Source organism: Chenopodium album, chromosome 11 (genome assembly GCF_948465745.1).
Source record: "Chenopodium album chromosome 11, dcCheAlbu1.1, whole genome shotgun sequence".
Classification (NCBI taxonomy): domain Eukaryota; kingdom Viridiplantae; phylum Streptophyta; class Magnoliopsida; order Caryophyllales; family Amaranthaceae; genus Chenopodium; species Chenopodium album.
In genome coordinates, this window is record NC_137844.1 from 35,329,015 (window position 1) to 35,350,312 (window position 21,298).

At 34.6% G+C, this 21,298-nt stretch overlaps 1 protein-coding gene across 1 annotated transcript; it reads left to right on the forward strand.

The window, feature by feature from the left end:
• Window positions 1–745: 745 nt before the first annotated feature.
• Window positions 746–5,432, forward strand: LOC145568810 (kinesin-like protein KIN-10B). Its single transcript, XM_081628209.1, has 14 exons — window positions 746–1,273; window positions 1,367–1,535; window positions 2,303–2,696; window positions 2,780–2,985; window positions 3,202–3,506; window positions 3,591–3,657; window positions 3,800–3,949; window positions 4,053–4,134; window positions 4,245–4,537; window positions 4,621–4,667; window positions 4,763–4,784; window positions 4,878–4,940; window positions 5,028–5,066; window positions 5,171–5,432. Exons 1-14 carry the CDS (start codon window positions 1,056–1,058, stop codon window positions 5,213–5,215), a joined length of 2,100 nt encoding a protein of 699 aa, XP_081484335.1. The 5' UTR covers window positions 746–1,055; the 3' UTR covers window positions 5,216–5,432.
• The last annotated feature ends 15,866 nt before the right edge of the window (window positions 5,433–21,298 follow it).

Consider the following 21,298-nt stretch of genomic DNA (forward strand, 5'->3'; position numbering starts at 1 on the left):
CTTCCCTATTAAGAGAAGATCAAAATTATTCGCTTATTCAGTCGAACCAACACCACCCAGGTCCACGATACCAGCATCATCATCATCAATTCTTAAATTTGAGCACTTTGCAATAATCTCCTCTGCCATCTCCACAAAATTAAGCCAGAGAAAGGTAGAAGAGCCACCGAGAAACGCGTCAGCAAAACCCTACTTCTAGAGAGCAAAACCCTTTCTTTCGAGAGAGTTTTTAGACAATTTTCATATTAGTTAATTGAAAGTCAATATAAAAAAAATGGTAAATATCATTGCTATTTATATAGTAGTAATTATATTTTAAAAATAATTCCTTAAAATAAATTTTCTATTAAATTATTTTTTTTAAAAAAAAAAGATACTAAGGACATACCAAAAACTGATATGTGTCATTGTTGGTGTGTCTTTTAGTACTCCCTCTGTCCTATAATATAGTTCCTGTTTTCCTATTTTGAATAACTAAAATATTGTTCCTTTTTCTATTTTTGGATAATATGTAAAATCCATTATACTTTCACTTTTTCAACTTTATTCATTATTTTTCCTACATTACTCTTGAATTTTGCACATGCTTTGTACTTTTTTCTATTTTCTCTCTCTAACTTTTATCTATAATTATACTTTTCACTTTGATTAATGTACTTTATCTACTTTTTCCTTCCATTTCTTAAATATCGTGAAAAAAATATAAGGATTATATTATAGGACGGAGAGAGTATATAGTTATTGATTGATGGGGGCATGGCCCAAAACTAGTTCTAATTATTTTTTTATTTTTATTTTTATTTTTTATTTATTTTTTTTTTTAAAAAAAAACAAAAAAGCAAAAAACGGTCTCTACATTTGAAAAACAAAACGGTCACCGGCTTAAACAAACTCGGCGGAAAAATAACACAAAATGTCAGTCAGTTACTCACTCAGTCAAACCCACGTCTATCTAACGGTCACCTGTTTTCTTCTCTCAACTCAGGCATTCTTCTTTTTTCTTTCTTCTCTCCAAATTTCTTTGTCTCATTTTTGTTTGCTCAAGTTTTCTTCTAATGGCGAGCAATTTGAAGCCATTAACCCCTGCAAAATCGGCAAAATCGAGCACCGAAGTATCCAAAGTACGAGTAATTGTTCGAGTACGCCCATTTCTCTCTCATGAAATTGCATCAATCAGCAAAGATTCAGTTCCATGTGTCTCAACTCTGACCGATAATGGTGGGTTGGATTTTGATCATGAAGTTTCCATTCATCTCAAAGATCAAGAAACCAGGTTAGGGTTTTAATTTACTGGGATTTTCACAATTTTTTTTTTTTTTTTTGCTGAGAATTTTATCAAGTTTTAATTGTTGAATTATGTGTTCAGTCGACAAGAATGGTACAAATTGGACGGATTTTTTGGGGAAGAAGATGATAATGTTGTAAGGATTTTTGAAAAAGAAGTGAAGCCGTTAATTCCTGGGATTTTTCATGGGTGCAATGCTACTGTCTTTGCTTATGGTGCTACTGTTAGTGGAAAAACTTTTACTATGCAGGTACTCAATTTTAATAATTTTCTTTTTTCAGAAAATATTTTGGTTTTTAGAATAAATTTACCATTGTTTAATTAGTCGCCTAAGACGTAGCCTGTGTTGAATTCGTTGATTGCTAAATTATTTCATACTCTTGGGAGTACCTATAACACGTGATGGTCACGTGCCACATCACGCTTGTACACGAGAGGGACTTTGTTTACTTCATGTATGGATGTATTGTGTGGAGCACTGTTCTAGGTACTCCTGGGTGCAGGTGTAAACTTTATTTGTTGATGTTCATTAAGTAGGATAGCGAAGAAATATGTCATTGTTAGAGCTTAATGATGTTTAGGCTAAAGTGAATAGGATCAGGGATTTGAGGGATATTTATATAACTTGCCATGAATAATTACTTCTATTCAAAACTTTTTCCTGTATATTTCCTTATGATCATAGTACACGGAGTAGTGTAAACTAAGAAAGAGATTTGGTACGTTTATGTTATTATGTTTATGGGAAATTGAAAAGATGACATAATGAAGATTAAACAATTATAATTTCGTAGTCATCATGTGCCAGTGTTGCTCATTTTTGTGAAAATTTATCATATTATATTTTCCAGTTTCTTTATTCTCAATCAACTATTAAACGATATGAATGCCTTGGGAACTTTTTTATAATGTAAACAAAATGAAGTGTTATAGATTTCCTAGCTTTCCAATGTCCCAAATACACACAAAAATTTTCAAGATTAGTAGGCTCAAGCATCCCTATGTCGGAATGTGCAGGGGACTGATGTGAAACCAGGGCTGATGCCACTAGCCATGTCAACAGTTTTGTCCATGTGCCAAGCTACAGGAAACTTTGTCGAGATATCATATTATGAAGTGTATCTAGATAAGTGCTATGATCTCTTGGAGCTCAAAGAAAACGAGATCTCAGTGTTAGATGATAAAGAGGGGCAAATCCACCTAAGAGGACTGTCTCGAGTCTTGGTGACTTCAATGTCCGAGTTCCATGATGTGTTTGCTCGTGGCATCCAAAGACGTAAAGTTGCTCATACTGGTCTCAATGATGTGTCGAGTAGGAGCCATGGAGTTCTTGTAATCACAGTTTCTAAACCTTCTGATCAAGGACTGGAGACTAGCATTACTGGGAAGCTGAACCTTATAGATTTAGCAGGTCAAATAACTATAATGAAATATATGAACTGTGTGTGTTTGATTTTCCTCTATTTTTAAATGTATGTGATTTTTTTCTATCAGGTAATGAAGACAACAGAAGGTCTGGCAATGAAGGAACCAGGTTGCAAGAGAGTGCTAAGATCAATCAGTCACTGTTTGCTTTATCGAATGTCATTTATGCTTTGAATAACAACAAACCCCGGGTTCCATATAGAGAAACCAAGTTGACTCGCATACTGCAGGATTCTCTTGGGGGGACTAGTCGTGCGCTGATGGTAGCTTGTCTGGTATGGAGCTGAAAAACAAAATGGTGTTTAGAGTCTGTGAAAAGAGTTTCTATTTGAGTTTTAATTGTAGAACATGATTTTTGTATGCAAGGCTGCTATCTTCTGGAATCAGTCAAATCTAACCGTTGGTGGGATATATTATGGGTTTGTTACATATGTAGTCGTTAATTGATTCATTGATAGCATGTTTTGATTGCTCTTTTTAATTTGTGGCAGAATCCAGGTGCTTATCAAGAGGCAGTCCATACTGTTAGCCTAGCAGCTCGCTCTCGACATGTCTCCAATGTAATTTCCAAAGCACAAAAACAAGAAACCCCAAAGGTAAAGATTGATATGGAAAAAAAGTTGCAATCATGGCTTGAATCTAAAGGAAAGGTAAAGAGTTCTCAAAGAAAGATAGCATTTGGTTATCCCATTTTCCTTAAGTCCCCTGGTAGCATTAGTTCTATGAAGAAACAAGCAGTACCACATAGCTCCTCAAAGGCAAAAGTTGCAAATCAAGGAGTTACTGTGAAAGACAGGTGAAGTTGTCGGATGCCTTATCTAACTGAATGATTAATCGCTATGTCAAAATATCTTGCTAATTTGCATGTTTTATTGTTCAGTTTCTTGTCTGTGCCTCAAAGGAAATTGTTTGCCCCTGAAGCTGCATCTGAATCTTGCAAAGTTGATGTGAGTATTCCATATGAAAATTTATTACATCCAATTCATTCTATATGTTTTCATCTTCTTCTCTGCATATGCAAAAGGCAGTAAGATTGGAACCAGTTTTTTCAGCTGGATACGCATTTACTTCATTCATACATCTGCGCAGTTATTGCAGAGTGTTTGTGTTCAAGAATTAGAGGGTTTGAAAGACTTAAGCCTGAACGAAACAGAAGTTCTGACAGTGCTTGAAGATAGGCAGTTCAACAACAAATCAACACCACAAAAATTTGAGGACTCTCATTGTGTCTTTTATGAGGTCTGCTAGGTTTATCACAAAATCAATGCAAGTGTTAGGTTTTAAATTATGCATTACATGTTAATTCCCTATAGCTTTCAAGTAATTACAATTCATCTGACAGCTGAAGGACCCTGTTGCTGAGGATAGTATACATCAATCAATGATGAATTCAACCAGTTTTGAATCAACAACCTGTTTGCCTGGTACTATTCTTGTGTATGATGATTTTCGACTTCAATGTAAATCTTTCTTTTGCTTTTCAGTATCATTTTTCCGCTCAGAAGAATGAACTTTATTACATTATTGACTACAGATGAGCTTCTAGAGGATGATGAAAGGGAAAATATTAGAGCTGGAAACTTGATTCAATCTCTGCCTAACAGGCCCAAAATAATGGCATGTCAGAGTCCACTGAGGAAAGCTCTATCCCTGGTTGATTCCAATATAACCAGACTGCCAGTCGAGGAAGTTTCATCAAGAGACAACGTGCTCTCACTGCTAATTGAGTCGAGTGCTCCAAAAACTCCTTTTGTTGTGACTCATGATAAGTTTCAACATTTTGGCACTCCACTAGATAAATTTAATGCACGTAGCTCTAACATGAAGGTACTAGAGCTATATCAGTTCTACATATCTGTAGATGTATCATTAACTTTGCTAAACCCAGATTTCATTTTCATGTTTTCCAGAGCTATTTAGCCCAGGAGTATATTTATTTCCTCAATACTGCAACAAGGTACTGCTGTCCAGAATCTTATTCTTGAATTTGAAGATTTTGCCAGTTTTATTGTCTTGTAGATGTTTGACCTTTTTTTTTCAATTATCTTGTAGGGAGGAACTTGTGGAACTGAAGGTACGTGTACATTTAAGATTTTTAATTAACAATATGCTCTCGTAGTTTTCTGAACAAAGCGGATATATTTTCGTTTAATTTGTGTAATTGCAGGGCATTGGAGTAAAGAGGGCGGAGTACATCATCGAGCTTAGAGAATCCAGTCCATTGAAATCGGTAAAAAGATCTTCAAATTTGATATAGTTGTTTTCTTCATTGCTCTGAGAATTTTAACAAATTCAGTATTATTACCATTTGTTACAGCTGAATGATCTGGAGAAAATGGGTCTTTCATCAAAGCAGGTTAATATCAATACATTGACATTTTTTTTCCGTATGATTATTATGTAAAGCCTTATCTAGGTTTACGAATGTAATACGGATTGTTATTTTTTTTGCATCCGCAGGTCCAACACATGTTTAGCAAAGCTGCCAAGGATATATTTGCATGAAAAGACAAGCAAAGTACAACCGCCTTGTTGATGCTGTAAAGATTCTTGTATACCAGGCTTACAGACAAGTATGTTTGTATCTTGTACATTATCCATGATTCTGAAGAATGTTGTTCTTGATCATTTATATTTCTTGCTTTTATAATCTGTGTGGAATTCTGTAACAAAATTGGTTGTATATATGAATTTATTTCTTCAATAGCTTGAGTTTTAAGCATTTTTAAGTGCAGTGTAACTTCTTTAACTTTGATATTGATTACATCAAGTACTCCCAAAAGCTGTGGATTGAGGCATTTGAAGAGACTTTTTAAGTCACTTATTTTCGAAAAAATTCCTCAAATTAATTTTTATCATGCGATTTTTTTTTTTTTTTTCACACCAAGGTTTCAGACTGGTTAAATTTAAAACCCGAGTGTTTAGTGTGGCAGTATGGCATCTTTGGTCAATCAGCTGTATGACATCTTTGGTCAATCAGGAATAAATCAATTTTTGATGAACAGATTTCAATACACAATGCTTTTACTACATAACACTATAATAGATATTTAACGCTGATGGACCGTGGTTTCAATGAGAAACACTGGAGGAGGGGAGTGATTAGATGCAACAAAGGGATATGGCAAATCGAGTACTCTCTAAAATTCAAAATTGTTGGTGCCATATCTGTTGAATTGATCAGATTTCGATAATAAAAGTGTTCAATAGTAAACTCGACTGTTCTATTGATCATATAAATAACTGTTACAATGATGACTCAAGAATCAGCTGAACGATAAGATATATTTTACATACATAAAATAATAACCTTGATTTATAATGAGTTTATTTGAATAATATTCACTATCAGGATTAGCTAAGCTACAGCCTGGGAAAGGAAAATTAATTTTTTGGAATTTGAAACGAACGAGCGCTTAAGTATATGCTGGACAATACTACATTGCAGCTTATACTGATCATGAGCTTGGGGCGATCATAATGGATGTTGCTGAGTTACTGCAGAGAGAATAGGCAGCGACTAGTCTTCACGCGAAGAGAGCTACAAACTTCATCGCTCACTGCCTCGCAAACTATGGAAGGGACCAATATGAAAAGAAGGTTTATCACTTCATGCCACCACACAACCTCGAAGAAACTTACAAACTGGAACTCCTCAACAAGTAGTTGGAAATCATTTTGATTGGCTTCTTGTTCTTTCAAACAGATATCCTCAACCAGCCCAATAGGGTTATCTTTTGTGTGTTGAACATCATTATGCTCATGCTTGAAAGCCATGAAAGGGACTTTGTCTTCGTAAATCTCTCTTAAATGAGTTTATATCATAAAAATTGTTAAAATTATCTTTAACTTCACTGTCTTTTTATAAAAATTAACGAAAGACCGTGTTATACAAGAATTTTTCGTCTTATACTTTTACGGAGTATCAATGTACACTACCTTGCACTGTATTGCCTTTAAATTTTACGGAGTATCAACGTACACCTTTCCTTATTCGTCTTATCTCACTTGACACATACAAAATTCCCTAACACATTACGGTTGAGCCTTTTTCAAAAAGGGAGAATACAATAATATGGAGTTATGGATATTCAAGACTTTTCAAAAAGGGTGATTACATACAAACATAAAAAATCACATAAGAATGTCCCAACTATTTTTCATAAAAAAAAAATAATAAAATAATAAACCCAACTAGTAGAGAACGATTGTGCCACTTGGGGAGTGTATTTGTGCAAGAGGAGAAACACAATAAAGTGAGGGGCGATGAATGATTTTTTTAATACGATACTTTTATTATCTAGTCTCAATCCTTATCTTTTTATACTCGATATCCTTTACAATGCCCATATGCTAAAGTATGTAGACTATGTACCCCGTAAAATTTTAGCTTTGTAAGAATGTAACTAGACATCCTAGAAGCCTGGTCCTCTTATTATTATCGTCAACTCGTCAAGCCATTGTGAAATAATGAAAATAAAATATAAAATTGAAAAAAATGATAACATTTGTATTATATTTACCGACAGTTTAGCCGTTGGTAAATTTTTAAGGCGGTCGGAGTAAAAGCTCGCTTTTCTATGGTGGTTATAGAGTGATCTAATTTTTTTTATTTTTTATTTTTTATTTTTTATTTTTTTTTTGACACAATAGAGTAATCTAATTTATTACGAAGCATCAAGAGTTTATGATACTCTGTAGGAGTATTACTTTACATAGAAAATAAATGACATCTTCATTTTTGTATTTCTCTTACGTATGTTTCATAATAATTGTAACATTTTCATATTTGAAAAAGACCCACAATTATTAATTTCACTTTTACAAAAAATTTATTATTTTTCTCTTTTACCAACCACAATTACACTATTACGGTGTATTTTTATTATTTCTCTTTTCAACTAACTATATTTTATATTTATAAAAAAAATCTTCTTTTTCGCTGTTAAGATCACTATAAAATGGAGGGAGTATCTCATACAAGTACTTTAAAGATCTACGGATGTGAGTTAGTAGTATCCAATTGAGGACGGAGGGAGTAATCAATAATCAAATTATACAATTACGAGCAACAATCTAATCTCTTACCAAGATTCCATACACTTGTAGGGAATCCCAGCCTAAATCACGCTCCCACTCCACAAAAATCAGCATTACTTTCGTTTTCGTTGGAAAAGAATGGATAAAGCGTACGAATAAAGGGATCAATATGGACGGAGGAGGAGGAGTGATGAGTGTGACTTGATTGACTTACCATCCTTTTCACTTTTCAACCAGAAATTCTTGGCCTCAAGTAGGTAGAGTTTAAGTGGACTCAACCAAGGGTATTTTCATAATTTAAAAAAAAAAGTACCTTACCTGTATATTAAAATTTAGTACTAACGAGATATATAGGTAAAACCATCCTTGGTAGTATCAAAATACCATCCTACAACACATTGGTATCATCATAGTACTGCGATTGGTATCATATTTAACAAATATTGTTGTTGGTACAAGTTGATATATTGTTGGTATCCTAACTAGGGTTTCATGGGTATTTTACTACGTTCGATTAATGTAAATTGATATATTGTTGGTATCCTAACTAGGGTTTCGTCGGTATTTTACTGCGTTCGATTGGTATTAGAGCCATATGCTTAAAAGCTAAACCGAGTTGTTAATTTAATTAATAATTAAGTAAAACTAGAGAATAATAGGCTTCTACTGAGTGTAAGAAACCTTATTTTAAGCATTATTATCATATTCCCGAAAATACTAGTAATTTGGTCTAGTCCTTAATTATATAGTAGATCAGATTGGTGAATTAAGATCGGAAGTTGATAACATATACATGCTCGTTAGATTAATATTGAAAATAAGATATCAATAACCACAACCGATATTAATAAAAAAGTAAGCGAATTAAAAGAACAGGTTCAACAAGTTCAACTTGTTTTAACAAACGAAGTTAGACATCAATTTGGTAAAGAAGTATCACCTAATAAAGAGAAAATTGTCCCGTATAAATATAAGTATCCTTTTCAAAATTTAAATAAAAATAAAAAGTTTACTGTATCACTCCCTAAAAGACCTACTAGTAACCAAGAAAAGAATAAAGAAACTAAAGATGAGCCCTCATCTTCAGGAGAAAACGTTTAACGAACTGGAAATCTTGTTTGATATAGAAGAAGAACCTGACAAGCTAAACGAAATCATGAACTTAATTTCTAAAAAAGCAATTGATCCTAAAATAGAGGAAAATAATTATGTTTCTTTAGCAAAAGATTTATATCTACAAATGGAATTGATAAAATTAGATGATCTGGACTTTCTACCTATAGAAGTTGTCCAACAAAAGTTTGAAAACAAACTAGGTAAAAGAGTAATGGATAATAATGATGTTGGAGAAGAAATTATTAATGAAAATATTAATGTAAACAATGTTATCCAAAGACCTAGGTATCAAGGAAAAGGAAGTTGCACAACCAAGATACATACCAGGGAAGAGTACCCGCTTTAGTGTTAAGGTTATGCCTAATCATATACCTAAACAAGAAGAAGTGACTCTTGAACCTTTAAGTCAGACTGATTATAAGCTTAAATTAGATGGTGTAAGAGATAGACAAGATATTTTAGATCAGTGAAAAAGAGTATGACTATTGTACTTAATTTAAACACTGAATGAACTTCTGAAAATTACTTAAATTATATCGAACATAGTCTCTATGGCTGTGTAGAAGACTGGTACGATGGAATAGATGAAGAAGTCAAAATTACATTAAGAGCTAGTGAATCACCTACTAGAATGTTTAGACAGTTATGTCAATACAATGAGTTAGAATTCATTGGTCCTAGAGCCGATCCTAATGAAAAATGAATGGATTATCAAAGAAAGTTAAGTAATTTGTTCATCTGTAATATGAAATATGTTGATAATTACATTATGGAATTTGAAACATATTATATAAAATTGGTGAAAATAAAACAAATCTTGGAATGTTCTATGACAAATTACCCAGTCCCCTTAATGAAGAAATTAGCGAAAAATATCAAGAATGGAGAGAGAAATTATTAGCTAGGGATGCCCTAGGTAATAGAATTGCTTTTCTAAGAAAATGGATTGAAAATAAATGTAGAGAGGTTGTAGGAACTCAACAAATGAAAAGATAATTTCTCACTTGTTGGGATTTCCCAAATAACTATGGATGTGAAAGAAAAAACTATAATAAGAGAAGGAATTATAAGAAAAATAAATTTCACCGATTAAGAGGAGAAACCTATAAGAAAAAGTAATAAAAACATAAATATGGAAAGCCAAGTAGGTTTTTTTAGAAAGGCAACATATTGTCCTAAGAAAAAGAAAACATGCAAGTGTTGGTCTTATGGAAAATTAGGACATTATACTAATGAATGTAAAAAAGCTAATCATAAATTAATGGAAGCCTTAGGTATTTGGGATTACATTGAAATACCAGAGGATGAAGCTTTAGAATTGTCTTTAAGTAATAATAAAGAATAGTAGAAATAATAGAAGTGGAAAATGAGTATAATGAAGAACTTGAAGATAGTGATGATGAGTTTGAAGATGAAAAGTATGAAGAAATAAATAATATGATGGAAGGAGAAGTATTAGAAAACTCAGAATCAGATGACGATGAGGATAAAAGTAAAATGACTATAGGTGAACTAAAAAGAGCTGAGTATTCATTTAAAGATAATGACCTAGATCAGATAAACAAAGAAAGCTGGAATTTCCCCCAGATTACTAAGGATAAAATATTTAAAACTTCTTTCTTTAAAACTAGAACTAAATATGTTATGTGAAGAAATGGAAGGAAGTACAGTAATCGAAGATTGTGAACAAAAGGCAGCCGAAATTAATATCATAAACTAGAAAAGTATTAAAAAAAATAAAGAAAAAGGAAATTATAGTTATATTTGTATTGGTGCAGTACAAGTATACATAACTCTACAAGATTTTGGCAAGGATGTTAAATGCTTGAGTTTTATTTGTGATATTAGAGATAAAGAATTTTATGATCAAATAATTAGTGGTATCACATGTAACTTAAGTCAAGGAATAGTAAGCTATATATGTGAACCTAGATATTATGTGAGCTTAGAGGATTCATTTGCTTCAAAGTTTTTAGCTATTAAGCTATTAACAGAAGGAGTGAAAATGCATAAAGGAACACGACCCATACAATTAAGATGGAAGGTGGTTTATAAGTTGGTAAATACTATAGACTCATCTTTTAAGAAACAAATAGTCGATGCTCAGAAATATGAGCAAGGAGGAGATCCTAAGAAGAAAATTACACCTATAAAAGTAAATCCTAACGAAATTGAAATTGAAAAAACTTGGGAGGAATTCTTTATGAACCCTGCAGTTAGTAATACATCAAGTAAGATGTGAATTGATGAATCAGGATTACTTCATATTGGGATGACTACAAAACCTAAAATACAGAGAAATGTGAGTCTTAGAACACCAAGTCTAAGTAGACAAAATTCAACAATAATAAGAATGAAAAAAAAGGAGATGAAAAGCCAGAAGAGGATGAAGAAGAAATATTAGTTCTACTAAAGAAACTAAATGAAAAATATGAGAGTAAAAAAGTCTTAAAACAACTGGCAAGGCATAGCATTGATATGGGGTCATATTCTAATTTAAAGTTAAATGAAGATCCAAATAATCCTATTGAAAAAAGAAAGGTAATTGGATATAAGACCAAAATGGTGAGTGAACCAGTATATGAAGATGAAGTTAATATGCAAATGGAAGCTTGTAATGAAATAACCAGTACTAATCCTAATAGCATTTATATTCCAACTGATATATGCATTAAGGATTATAATAAATATAAATTATGTGCATATATTAATAGTGGTTGTTCTACATGTTTTGGAAAGAGATCATTTTTTCCATAATTCTTGTGGAAAAAGTCTAAAAATCCTATGCAAGTTAGAATTGTTAATAATAGTGTCATGATGCATACGGAGATAATCGAAGAATTACCAATAGAAATTGGAGGATTTAATGTGTTATTCCTATTTTATGGGCAACTGATCAACCTAGGCATGATATGATAATAGGAAATAATTTTCAGAGATTATACTCTTCATGCACTCAAACAATTGATCAAATAATCTTTACTATTAATGGTCATTCTGTTCCTATACAGAAAATTGGAAAATTCTAAGAACAAAGAGAGCTGCTGAGGCATGTAGGAACTAGCGCTGAGAAAACAGTGTCCATCACAGCGCGATGACTCTCTCGCGGCGCGATAGCAATATCGCGGTGTGACAGGGCTATCGTCTCGCGATGGTCCCTGTTGTCTCGCGCCAAGCTCTTCCAATACCGAGCAAGAGCTCTGCCTTCTTGCTTGGATCGGTTCTAGTACTATTTGCTCGATTTTACTTCCTGATTGAGTTTTTCCCTCTTTTCTAAACTCATATGTGTTCTACATAAGGCCATAACCCTCTGGGAATTCACGTTTCATCTACCCAATCGAACGCTCATTGCAACGAAGGGTACATCCGATTTTGTGTATTCACCAAACCATGGAAACAAGTTTAACTTGTGGGGTCCCATCTATACGCGCCAACCCTTCCAAAGGTAAGGCTTCCGCGCGATGCATTTGGACTCATAACCATGGACCCTCTTTGACTTACCCTTATCCTTGAACTTTAGAGAACTAGAGCCATGGTTAATCATATTGTGCTTACTTGACTATTTGTGCATTCTTGCTTGTGCATAATCTATATGTGTTTACACTAACCGTTTGTTTGACTTGTGTATAAGTCTAAATAAACTAACCAATGACTAAAGGACTTTGCTTAATTAATTGATTACTTAATTTGAGCTAATAAATATGTCTAAAATTGAGTCATAGTTCTTTTGAGTCAACCCGGATTTTTATTTCCGTATACTGCACAAGCGTCAACTTATTTAGGTCATAACCGGAGTTCTAAAAAGAATTACGAGTCGTACAACCTATGGATCTGTAGCCCTGAGTTTATCTTTCATTTGGCATTAGTTTCGTCCAATTCGGAGTCACAGATCAAAAGTTATGACTAAAATACAACAGCCTGTCCAGTTTAATGCACATACGTGAGGTCTTAACTTAGTCTTTGTTTGAGTCTAGTTACATAATCTAGTCACATGGTCATGACACGAGTCTCGAACATATCACTTACACTCACAAGTATTCACACACTTTGTACATACTCTTTTCACACCATGACCATGTCTTAGGTTCATGCATGAGTTGCTCTTTCTGTCATTTGAGTTGGGGGTCCACTCTATTCCTAATTCTTCCACATCTCTCCATCTACATCATCTTTCCACTCTCTACATGCTTTCTCCATGGATATTACTCCCCACATTCTTCCATGATCTTTTCCCATCTATTGCATGTTGAATTGAGTTTGAGTCAAATAATTAACAATAAGTATCCATAACTTCCCTTTCTACACCACTTGGTCAAGGAGAGGAGGGCGGTTAATCAAAGGCAACACTTTCATTTAAGTACTACTATTTGATAAACCGATTCGACAAAAAAGGAAAGCTAAGAAAATGGCATCCCAAGAAGAAGTTAATGAACTGAGACAAAACATGACTAACTTGACCAAGATGTTCAAAACTCTCTCTCTTCAAGTCAATGATCCTAGCAAACAACAACAACTTGAGCAAATGGAAGAAAGCTTGAGCAAAATCTCCAATGATTACAAGTTTCGGGGGATTAACTCACAAGGGGTTTAGGTGGACAAGAAACTTCTTCCATAGAAATTCAATGCCAATGACATCCCTAAATTCAAACCAACTGACAACCCTTATTTTCATTTAAGAGCTTTCGAAACTATAATGAATATTAAGGGAATTGATAGGAAAGCTTACCACTAGTTGTTTTCACTATCTCTAGAAACCGTTTGTCAACAATGGTTCTTCTCCCTTGACAAAGAGAAAATTTCTTCTTGGGATTCTATAACAAACACTTTCATTGATAGATATAAGTGCAACATTCAAGTTGAAACTGACCATAGGGAACTTGAGATGCTAATGCAAAAGGAAAATGAAGGGTTCACCTCTTTCTTCAATAAGTGGAGGGAAACTTCCTCTAGGATGGTAGAGGTTCCTACTAAAAAGGAATTAGTAAGGATGTTCGTCAAGAAACTCCAAGAGAAGTATTCAAATCATTTGAAATACCAACACAACCTGAATACTTTCAAGGCTATCTATAACATAGGCATTGACATTGAAGATGACCTTGCAAAACAAAAAGCTACTAACAATAGTAACAACGGTGGCTGGAAAGGAAAGAAGAACCACAATCCTTCTTCTTCCGAACACACCTACTCTAGTAACAATGTTAGTACCTTTGACCTCAATGAAGTCTTAGCCATGGATAATTAAGGACCTAAAAAGCAACTAAGGAAAGACTTCACCTCTGTTGGGATGAGCTATGATACTGCCTTCGATTGACTCCATGCCAAGGGACTCATTACTCCCATTGGACCTATTCAAGATCTCGCACCTGAAAAGAGGTTTCCTAATTGGAACCCAAATCAACACTGCAAGTACCATCAAGGTAGGGGTCATGCTACCGAAAGTTGTTGGAAGCTAAAAGAGGCCATCCAATATTTGATTGATAATAACAAGCTTCCCATACCTCCAGCTGGCAAGAACACCGAGTGATGATAAAGCACAAGACACAAGGCGGGCTTCAACGGCAAGATTTCGTGAACTCCTCTTCTTTTTTTTTTCCCCCTTTCCCTAATAAGTCAAGCATAGGCACCTTTTTTTATTTTCCTTATATTTATTTTGTAGGACTTTTTCTTTTTTCCTTTAAATAAAATGAGCATTTCTTTTTTTTGCATATGATCATCGCATTGCATTACAAAAAAAAAAAAAAAAAAAAAAATTCCGCACTAGTCTAAGCACAAGATATACCAATGATTTGAGGCACCCCTTGTAGCCACCTTTCACCCTTCAAAAATACAATCCTTCTTGATACACCACTTTGAGCCTCGTCTAGCGATAGACCTTTCTTTCTTCAACCTACATCTACCTAACCTTGAGATGGGATGGTGTGCAACTTATGCAATTTCCAAATACAAAAGCTTGAGTGATGTTATAAAAATTTCAAAATATTAAAATAGCAAAAAATAGTGTGCAAAAGGGCAAGTGTTCCAATGTCTTTGATATGAATATATCTTTGATAAGAACACGTCTCAGATTGCGTCTCTTATCGAGTGCTCGGTACCGCTCCTGAGAAACATGAATCCCAAGTGAGTGATAGACCGCATGATCGGGATTACCCACACTTATCAAAATAAAAAAAAAATGCAAAAGCAAAAAAAAAGAGAGCAAAAATATAAACAAAAGAGAGTTCAAAAGTGAGGAAACCTCAAGCATACAAAATACAAAGATTCAAAAGCAAGGTAGGCTTATCTAGGGTCTTGAGCCTTTATCTTTTCTTCTTCAACCTTTAGCCTAACCCGGTTACAACCCTTTAAAAGACCTCTTTGAGGTATACACACACTTGTGTGAAGTTCGGCTAGAGCTACGTTCGGCCTGATTCCTAATGGATACGTAGGCAACCTCACATTAGGGTGCGGCCGTAATAATCATGCATTCATTCACATACATATTCATGCATAATCATATCAAGGGATCTCCAATGCTCATCCCTATCCACTTAGAGCTAGACTTAGGGGCTTGATCCCTACATCATTAGCTTACCCAGCCTAACAGTCACCATTATTTGACTCTTTACAAAATATTTTTCCATACACTTAGCCTTTGCGGCCTAACTTTAGTGTCACTTTCACACACATCACGGATACATGATATGACCAAATAATCCTTCCTTTAGGAACCCTTTGTCATGAAATCTTAATACAACGATGAAGCACGACTTGTCATATCAAGATCACTCATTATCATAATCATCACTGCATCACAAAGTATGAAGTACTTAGCCTCCATGCCTAAGTTATCTAAATACTTTCATCATCTAGTCAACAATTGAGATAGCCTAGGATGTTATAATCCTTGCACCATGAGATATAACATCAGCACATACATTTGAAAAAACTCATTCAACATGCACTCTCAAACACTTCACTTATTCCTTTTCGCGTCTTTCTTTTTCGAGAGAAATACAGTACCCTCCACAAAAATGACGAAATTTTTTTGCTATTCTGCATTTTGAGTCAAGCACATCACAATACAATGCACACACGAGCCATGTACATTAAGTCATGTCATGTCATATCACATCGAGTGGAGTCTTGCACCTTGAGTCATGATTGATTCGTATGTGTCAAAACACATTAAGTCGAGTTCACACAATGAGTTGAATAGCCCAAAGCCTTAGGTCAACCCTAAGAAAAACATGACCAAAGTCCTACAGTCCAAAATATAGATGCAGGTACACTAAGTCTAAAGTTGAACGAGCAGAAAAAGCTCTGACTCGGATTCAAGCGCATTGCAAAATAAACAACGCAACACGATGCACTCCAATGCAGCACGATGTACCTGGCGCAGCACAAAACTTCCTAAGGCAGCACGATGCACCCTGACGCGGTGCGATATACCTGTCGCTACGCGATAGACCTGTCGCTACGCGATGGCCCTGATTTGCCCGCGTCAGCCTTCGATGGTCTCCAACTTGGATTGGTTGGTCCGTGACTAATCCATTTGAGCCTCTTGATGAGAATTTAAGCAATTAATAGCTTTTCGATTGGTAATCGGCCCAATTATAGACTTGATTGATGATCGGCCTGATGGCGATCAAATGAAGCAAATTTGAAAATTAATTATTGATCACAAAGGATTCCCAGGATGGAAGATTTCTACAAACCAATTTGAAGACTTTAAGAATCTTAGATATGGTTATTAAAATGAATTTTCCAAAGATGGAAAGGTCAATTACTTTTAGGAGTAAGGACAAGAAAATCTGAAGACTCAAGATGAAGAAGCCTTCGACAGGAGGCTCTAAGATTAAAAGGGGTCTCTGGCTTTGATTTGAGAAGGGCGGTTTGAGATGAAGCGGTCTTTGGTAGCTTTCGCTATGATTGGGAAGGTTATCATTTGATTTAAGAGAAAGACGGTTTGAGATGAAGCAGTCTTTGATAGCTTTCGCTAAGATTGAGGAGGTTATCATTTGATTTGAGAAGATAGCACGAGATGTGCAATCTTCGATAGCTTTCCCTATGATTGAGGAGGTTATCACTTAGATTTGAGAAGGTGGCATGAGATGGGCGATCTTCAACGGCTTTCGCTAAGATTGTGGGGGTTGTCACCTAGATTTGAGAAGATAGCACGAGATGGGCGATCTTCGATGGCTTTCGCTAACATTGTGGGGGTTGTCACTTGATTTAAGAAGATGGCATGAGATGCACGGTCTTCGATGAAGTTCGCTATGATTGTGGAAGTCGTCACCCAGATTTGAGAAGAATGGTTCGTGATGAGGCGGTCTTCGACGACGTTCGCTATGATTGTGAAGGTTGTCACCTTGATTCAAGAAAATAGCTCGTGATGTAGCAGCAGATCTTCGAAAATGTTCCCTAGGATGTGGAAGATTGTCACAACAATAAAACTGAGGATCGTTACAAGCAGAATGGTCTTCGACAACGTTACCTAGGATGTGGAGGGTTGTCACAAACAACTGAAGATGACTACAAGTAGAGTCACCTTCGACAATGTTCCCTAGCTTGTGGAGAATTGTCAAGAAAACGGGAGATGGCTACAAGCGGACTTATCTTTGACTATGTTCCCTAGCTTGCAGAAGATGGTCACAAAACAGCAGATGATCGCTACAAGCAGAGGAATCTTCGACGGTGTTCCCTAGCTTGCGGAGGACTGTAACAGCAAAATGTAAAGACAGCTACAAGCGGAGCGGTCTTCGGTGATATTCCCCTGGCTTGAGGAAGGTCGTCACAAATGCAGCAATAAAATTGGTTACCCCGGAGACGTGTGCTCGACGGTGCAAGATACGCGTTTCTAACCCTTTTATCTGTTTAAACTAATTCTAGTTTGCAGGTATCGGCGTTACAAGAATGATTTAGAATCGCATGACGTTCTGAATCATTCTCCGTCCCTATCGCTACTTTAACTTTTGTTTTCGAATTTATGTTTCTCCAAACTCAGCCAAAGTGGGGGCTTTTATAGATACCTGATTGTGTCTCCCCAAAAACCAAACCCAGTGATGAATACCTTTCACATCATTGATTATTGAACGAGGTGAAATGTGAAAGAGTCTCGTGAATCTCTCTGGTTTTAATAAAAAATACTTCTTTCTGTTTTTGAAATCTTTCTTTTCGTACCCTGTTTATGAAAAACGTCCAGTCCAATTTATTTTGGTGCATAATATGGGTCCAATAATAGTGTAGTTGGATAGGGTTTGAAAAGAGCTTTCCACCAATATATTAAAAGCCCAATTCCGATGAATAATGAGGAAGTTATAACCAAAATATTAAATTGGGCTCAAAATGATTTTAAATGGCCCAATGATCAAGTGGAGGGCCCATTAATTATCATTCCTAAATTTATTAGGATTGACTTTAATTTTCTAGAATGATCTAGGAGGTTTTTTTAAATTCTAATGGAATTAGGATTAGTAATTATACTTTTATATTATTTAGAAAAGATAAAGTATTCAATAAAACAAGTGTTTTATATTGGGAAAAGGACTCCGTACAGGATTTTTATCCTGATCGCGCCATCGCGCTGCAAGGAGCCTATCGCGTCGCGATAGACCTATCGCATTGCGATAGCTCTATCACATCGCAGTAGGGGTTGTTTTACTTTGAGTCAAATTCTGACTCTTTTCTAAGCGTTCCGGATGTTTTTCTCTATAAATAGGGGCGTTATTTCCCCATTTTTAATCACCAACCATCATCAACAATCATCTTTCTATTCTATTTTCTCTCAAAGCTAGAAGCTTATTCTTTCATTCTCCCTATTTTAAGCCTCCCCTTTTCAAAATACAATACCTCATTCACGAGTCTTAGACGCACCTAACCAAGCTCGAAGTTGCCTTCGCCCTTGACTTGAAAGGTTGATAATTTCTGATGGTTTTGTCCCAAATCCCTATTTCAATTATTTAAATTAATTGTTTGGTTTAATATTTTTTATTGAAGTTACTAAAGCGTGTATTGTTTTGATAGAAAGAGATACAAGGCAACAAAATAAGTAGTTTTATTGCTATATATGTTTAAGAAAGCATGATTAGATTATTTTAATTTTTTTAATTTCTATTATCATGATTAGGTTACTTCCTATTTCCTTCTATCATGTTAGTATCATGTTAGGGTTAAAGTTTTGATCTTTATTGTTTAGTAACATGCTAGGATTTGTTATTAATCTTGTTAGTATCATGCCAAGGGTCTTGCTAATATTATTATGCTTTATTGATTGAGATTATGGTGATGATGATTTGTTGTATCTATAATTATAATTATGTTGCATGATATATATTATTGTTATTGCTTGATCACGCCCTCTCTTGCAGGTTTAAAGGGAATTTTTACTTGAAATCACGCTTAATAAGATAATTAATAATTTTATTTAGGCTAATGTGATTTTAACTCAAGTGATCGCCAATAATAGTTTTGTTTGTGCATTAATATTCAACCAACGTAGATTAAACAGGTTTTGGATTAATATATTGATTGTATGTTAGTTAGAAAGCGCACATGAATATGAGAAGAATAAAGTAGAGGCCTATTTAGGGTAGGTTCAATCTCTTTTAGGTTGGATTTGTACCTTCATCCTCGAATATCCAGTCATGGTTCCAGACCACTCTGGAGTTAGCGATCTCATGGATCGTGAAGGGGTGTAACCTTCACCCTGTGAATGGTTTACGAGTTCCTAAAACTTGTTAGCGACTCTTTTGCTCTAGCTTCCTTCCCTTTGGACGCCACCATACTTAAGTGTATGATCACAGTTGGGCTCAAGTGTGGGATGCTTGAAATATTCCCTACCGTTTTTTGGCGACTCTGCTGGGGAGGATTTCTATTTTAATTCCTAAAATTTATTTTGGAAATAATCTAGAATGAGTGGATGAAACTCGAAAAGTTCTAAGTATTCATGTGCGTAATTTTAATTGACATTATTGGCGTAAGCATAAAAAGGTCCGCATTGGATAGACCATCCATAATGCGTAAAAAACATAGGCTTTTTACACGTAGGAAATTTGGAAAATATCTTTCACAACTAGAATCGAAAAAATGCTACGAAAACTGGAAAATTCTAAGAACAAAGAGAGCTGCTGAGGCATGTACGAACTGGAGATGAGAAAACAGTGCCCATCGCAGCGTGATGACTCTGTCTCGGCGCGATAGCATTATCGTGGCGCGACAGGGCTATCGTCTCGGAATGGTCCCTGTTATCTCGCGCCAAGTTCTTCCAATACCGAGCTAGAACTCTGCCTTCTTGCTTAGACTGGTTCTAGTACTTTTTGCTCGATTTTACTTCCTGATTGAGTTTTTCCCTCTTTTCTAAACCCATATGTGTTTTACATATGGCCATAACCCTCTGGGAATTCACGCTCCATCTACCCAATCGAACGCTCATTGTAACATCTGAACTTTTGCACTATTTTATTACTTTTGTTTGACCATATAATATGATTCTTACATTAAGTAAAATATCTTGTGAGATCTTTTTAGATTCGTCTCATAAAATACTTTCATAATATAAACTTTTTATAATTTTTACTCTTATACTACCTTCAATTTTTTTAGTTGCAACTTTGGAATATTTTATATCTCACAAATAATACCTCAAAAGTTGCAACTAAAAAAAATCGGATGTAGTATGATTAATTATATATATTTAACGTATAAAATGTGTTTTGGGATGCGTATTTCATTCTTGTTGCAATTTTATTTGGACGGAGGAAGTATTTGGTAATGATCCATTTCTATTACTCCCTCCATTTTTTTTATTTGCATCATTTCCTTTTATGGGTGTTTTATTTTTAAATGCATCACTTCTATATTTGGTAACTTTATACCATATTTTATCATTTCTCTCTCTTACTTTAAACCCCACTCAAATATTATATATCACCCATAAACATTCATTTTCGTAAGCTTAATTTGAACTCCGTTTCCCCTAATAAATATTTTGATAAGAACATAAAAAATATATACACATAAACACACGTAACAAAAATTATTAGTTACACATAAATATATGTAAGAAGTATTATAATTTAAAAATATTCAAAAACATATATACCATTTATCTTCTATTTCGATATAATCACCAACCAACTACATCTAATCTAAAAAAAGTGGATAAATAGAACACTAAAATGTTAGAAAAAAAAAATTGATATGAAATAAATTTGTATAAAACAAGCTAAGAGACACACGCTATGCATGTACAATATAAGAATTTTTTTATTTTACTCATACAACTATATGACTGAAGCAATAGATTATGTCAAAAATCAATATTTACCTAAAATTTTAAATGATTAATAACACATGATTTAAATTAAAGTATTGGCCTAGGCATGGTTGTTAGAGACAATATGGGTGATGTTTTGATGGCTGGTGGTAAGTCCTTCTTTGGGGAAGACAACGCTT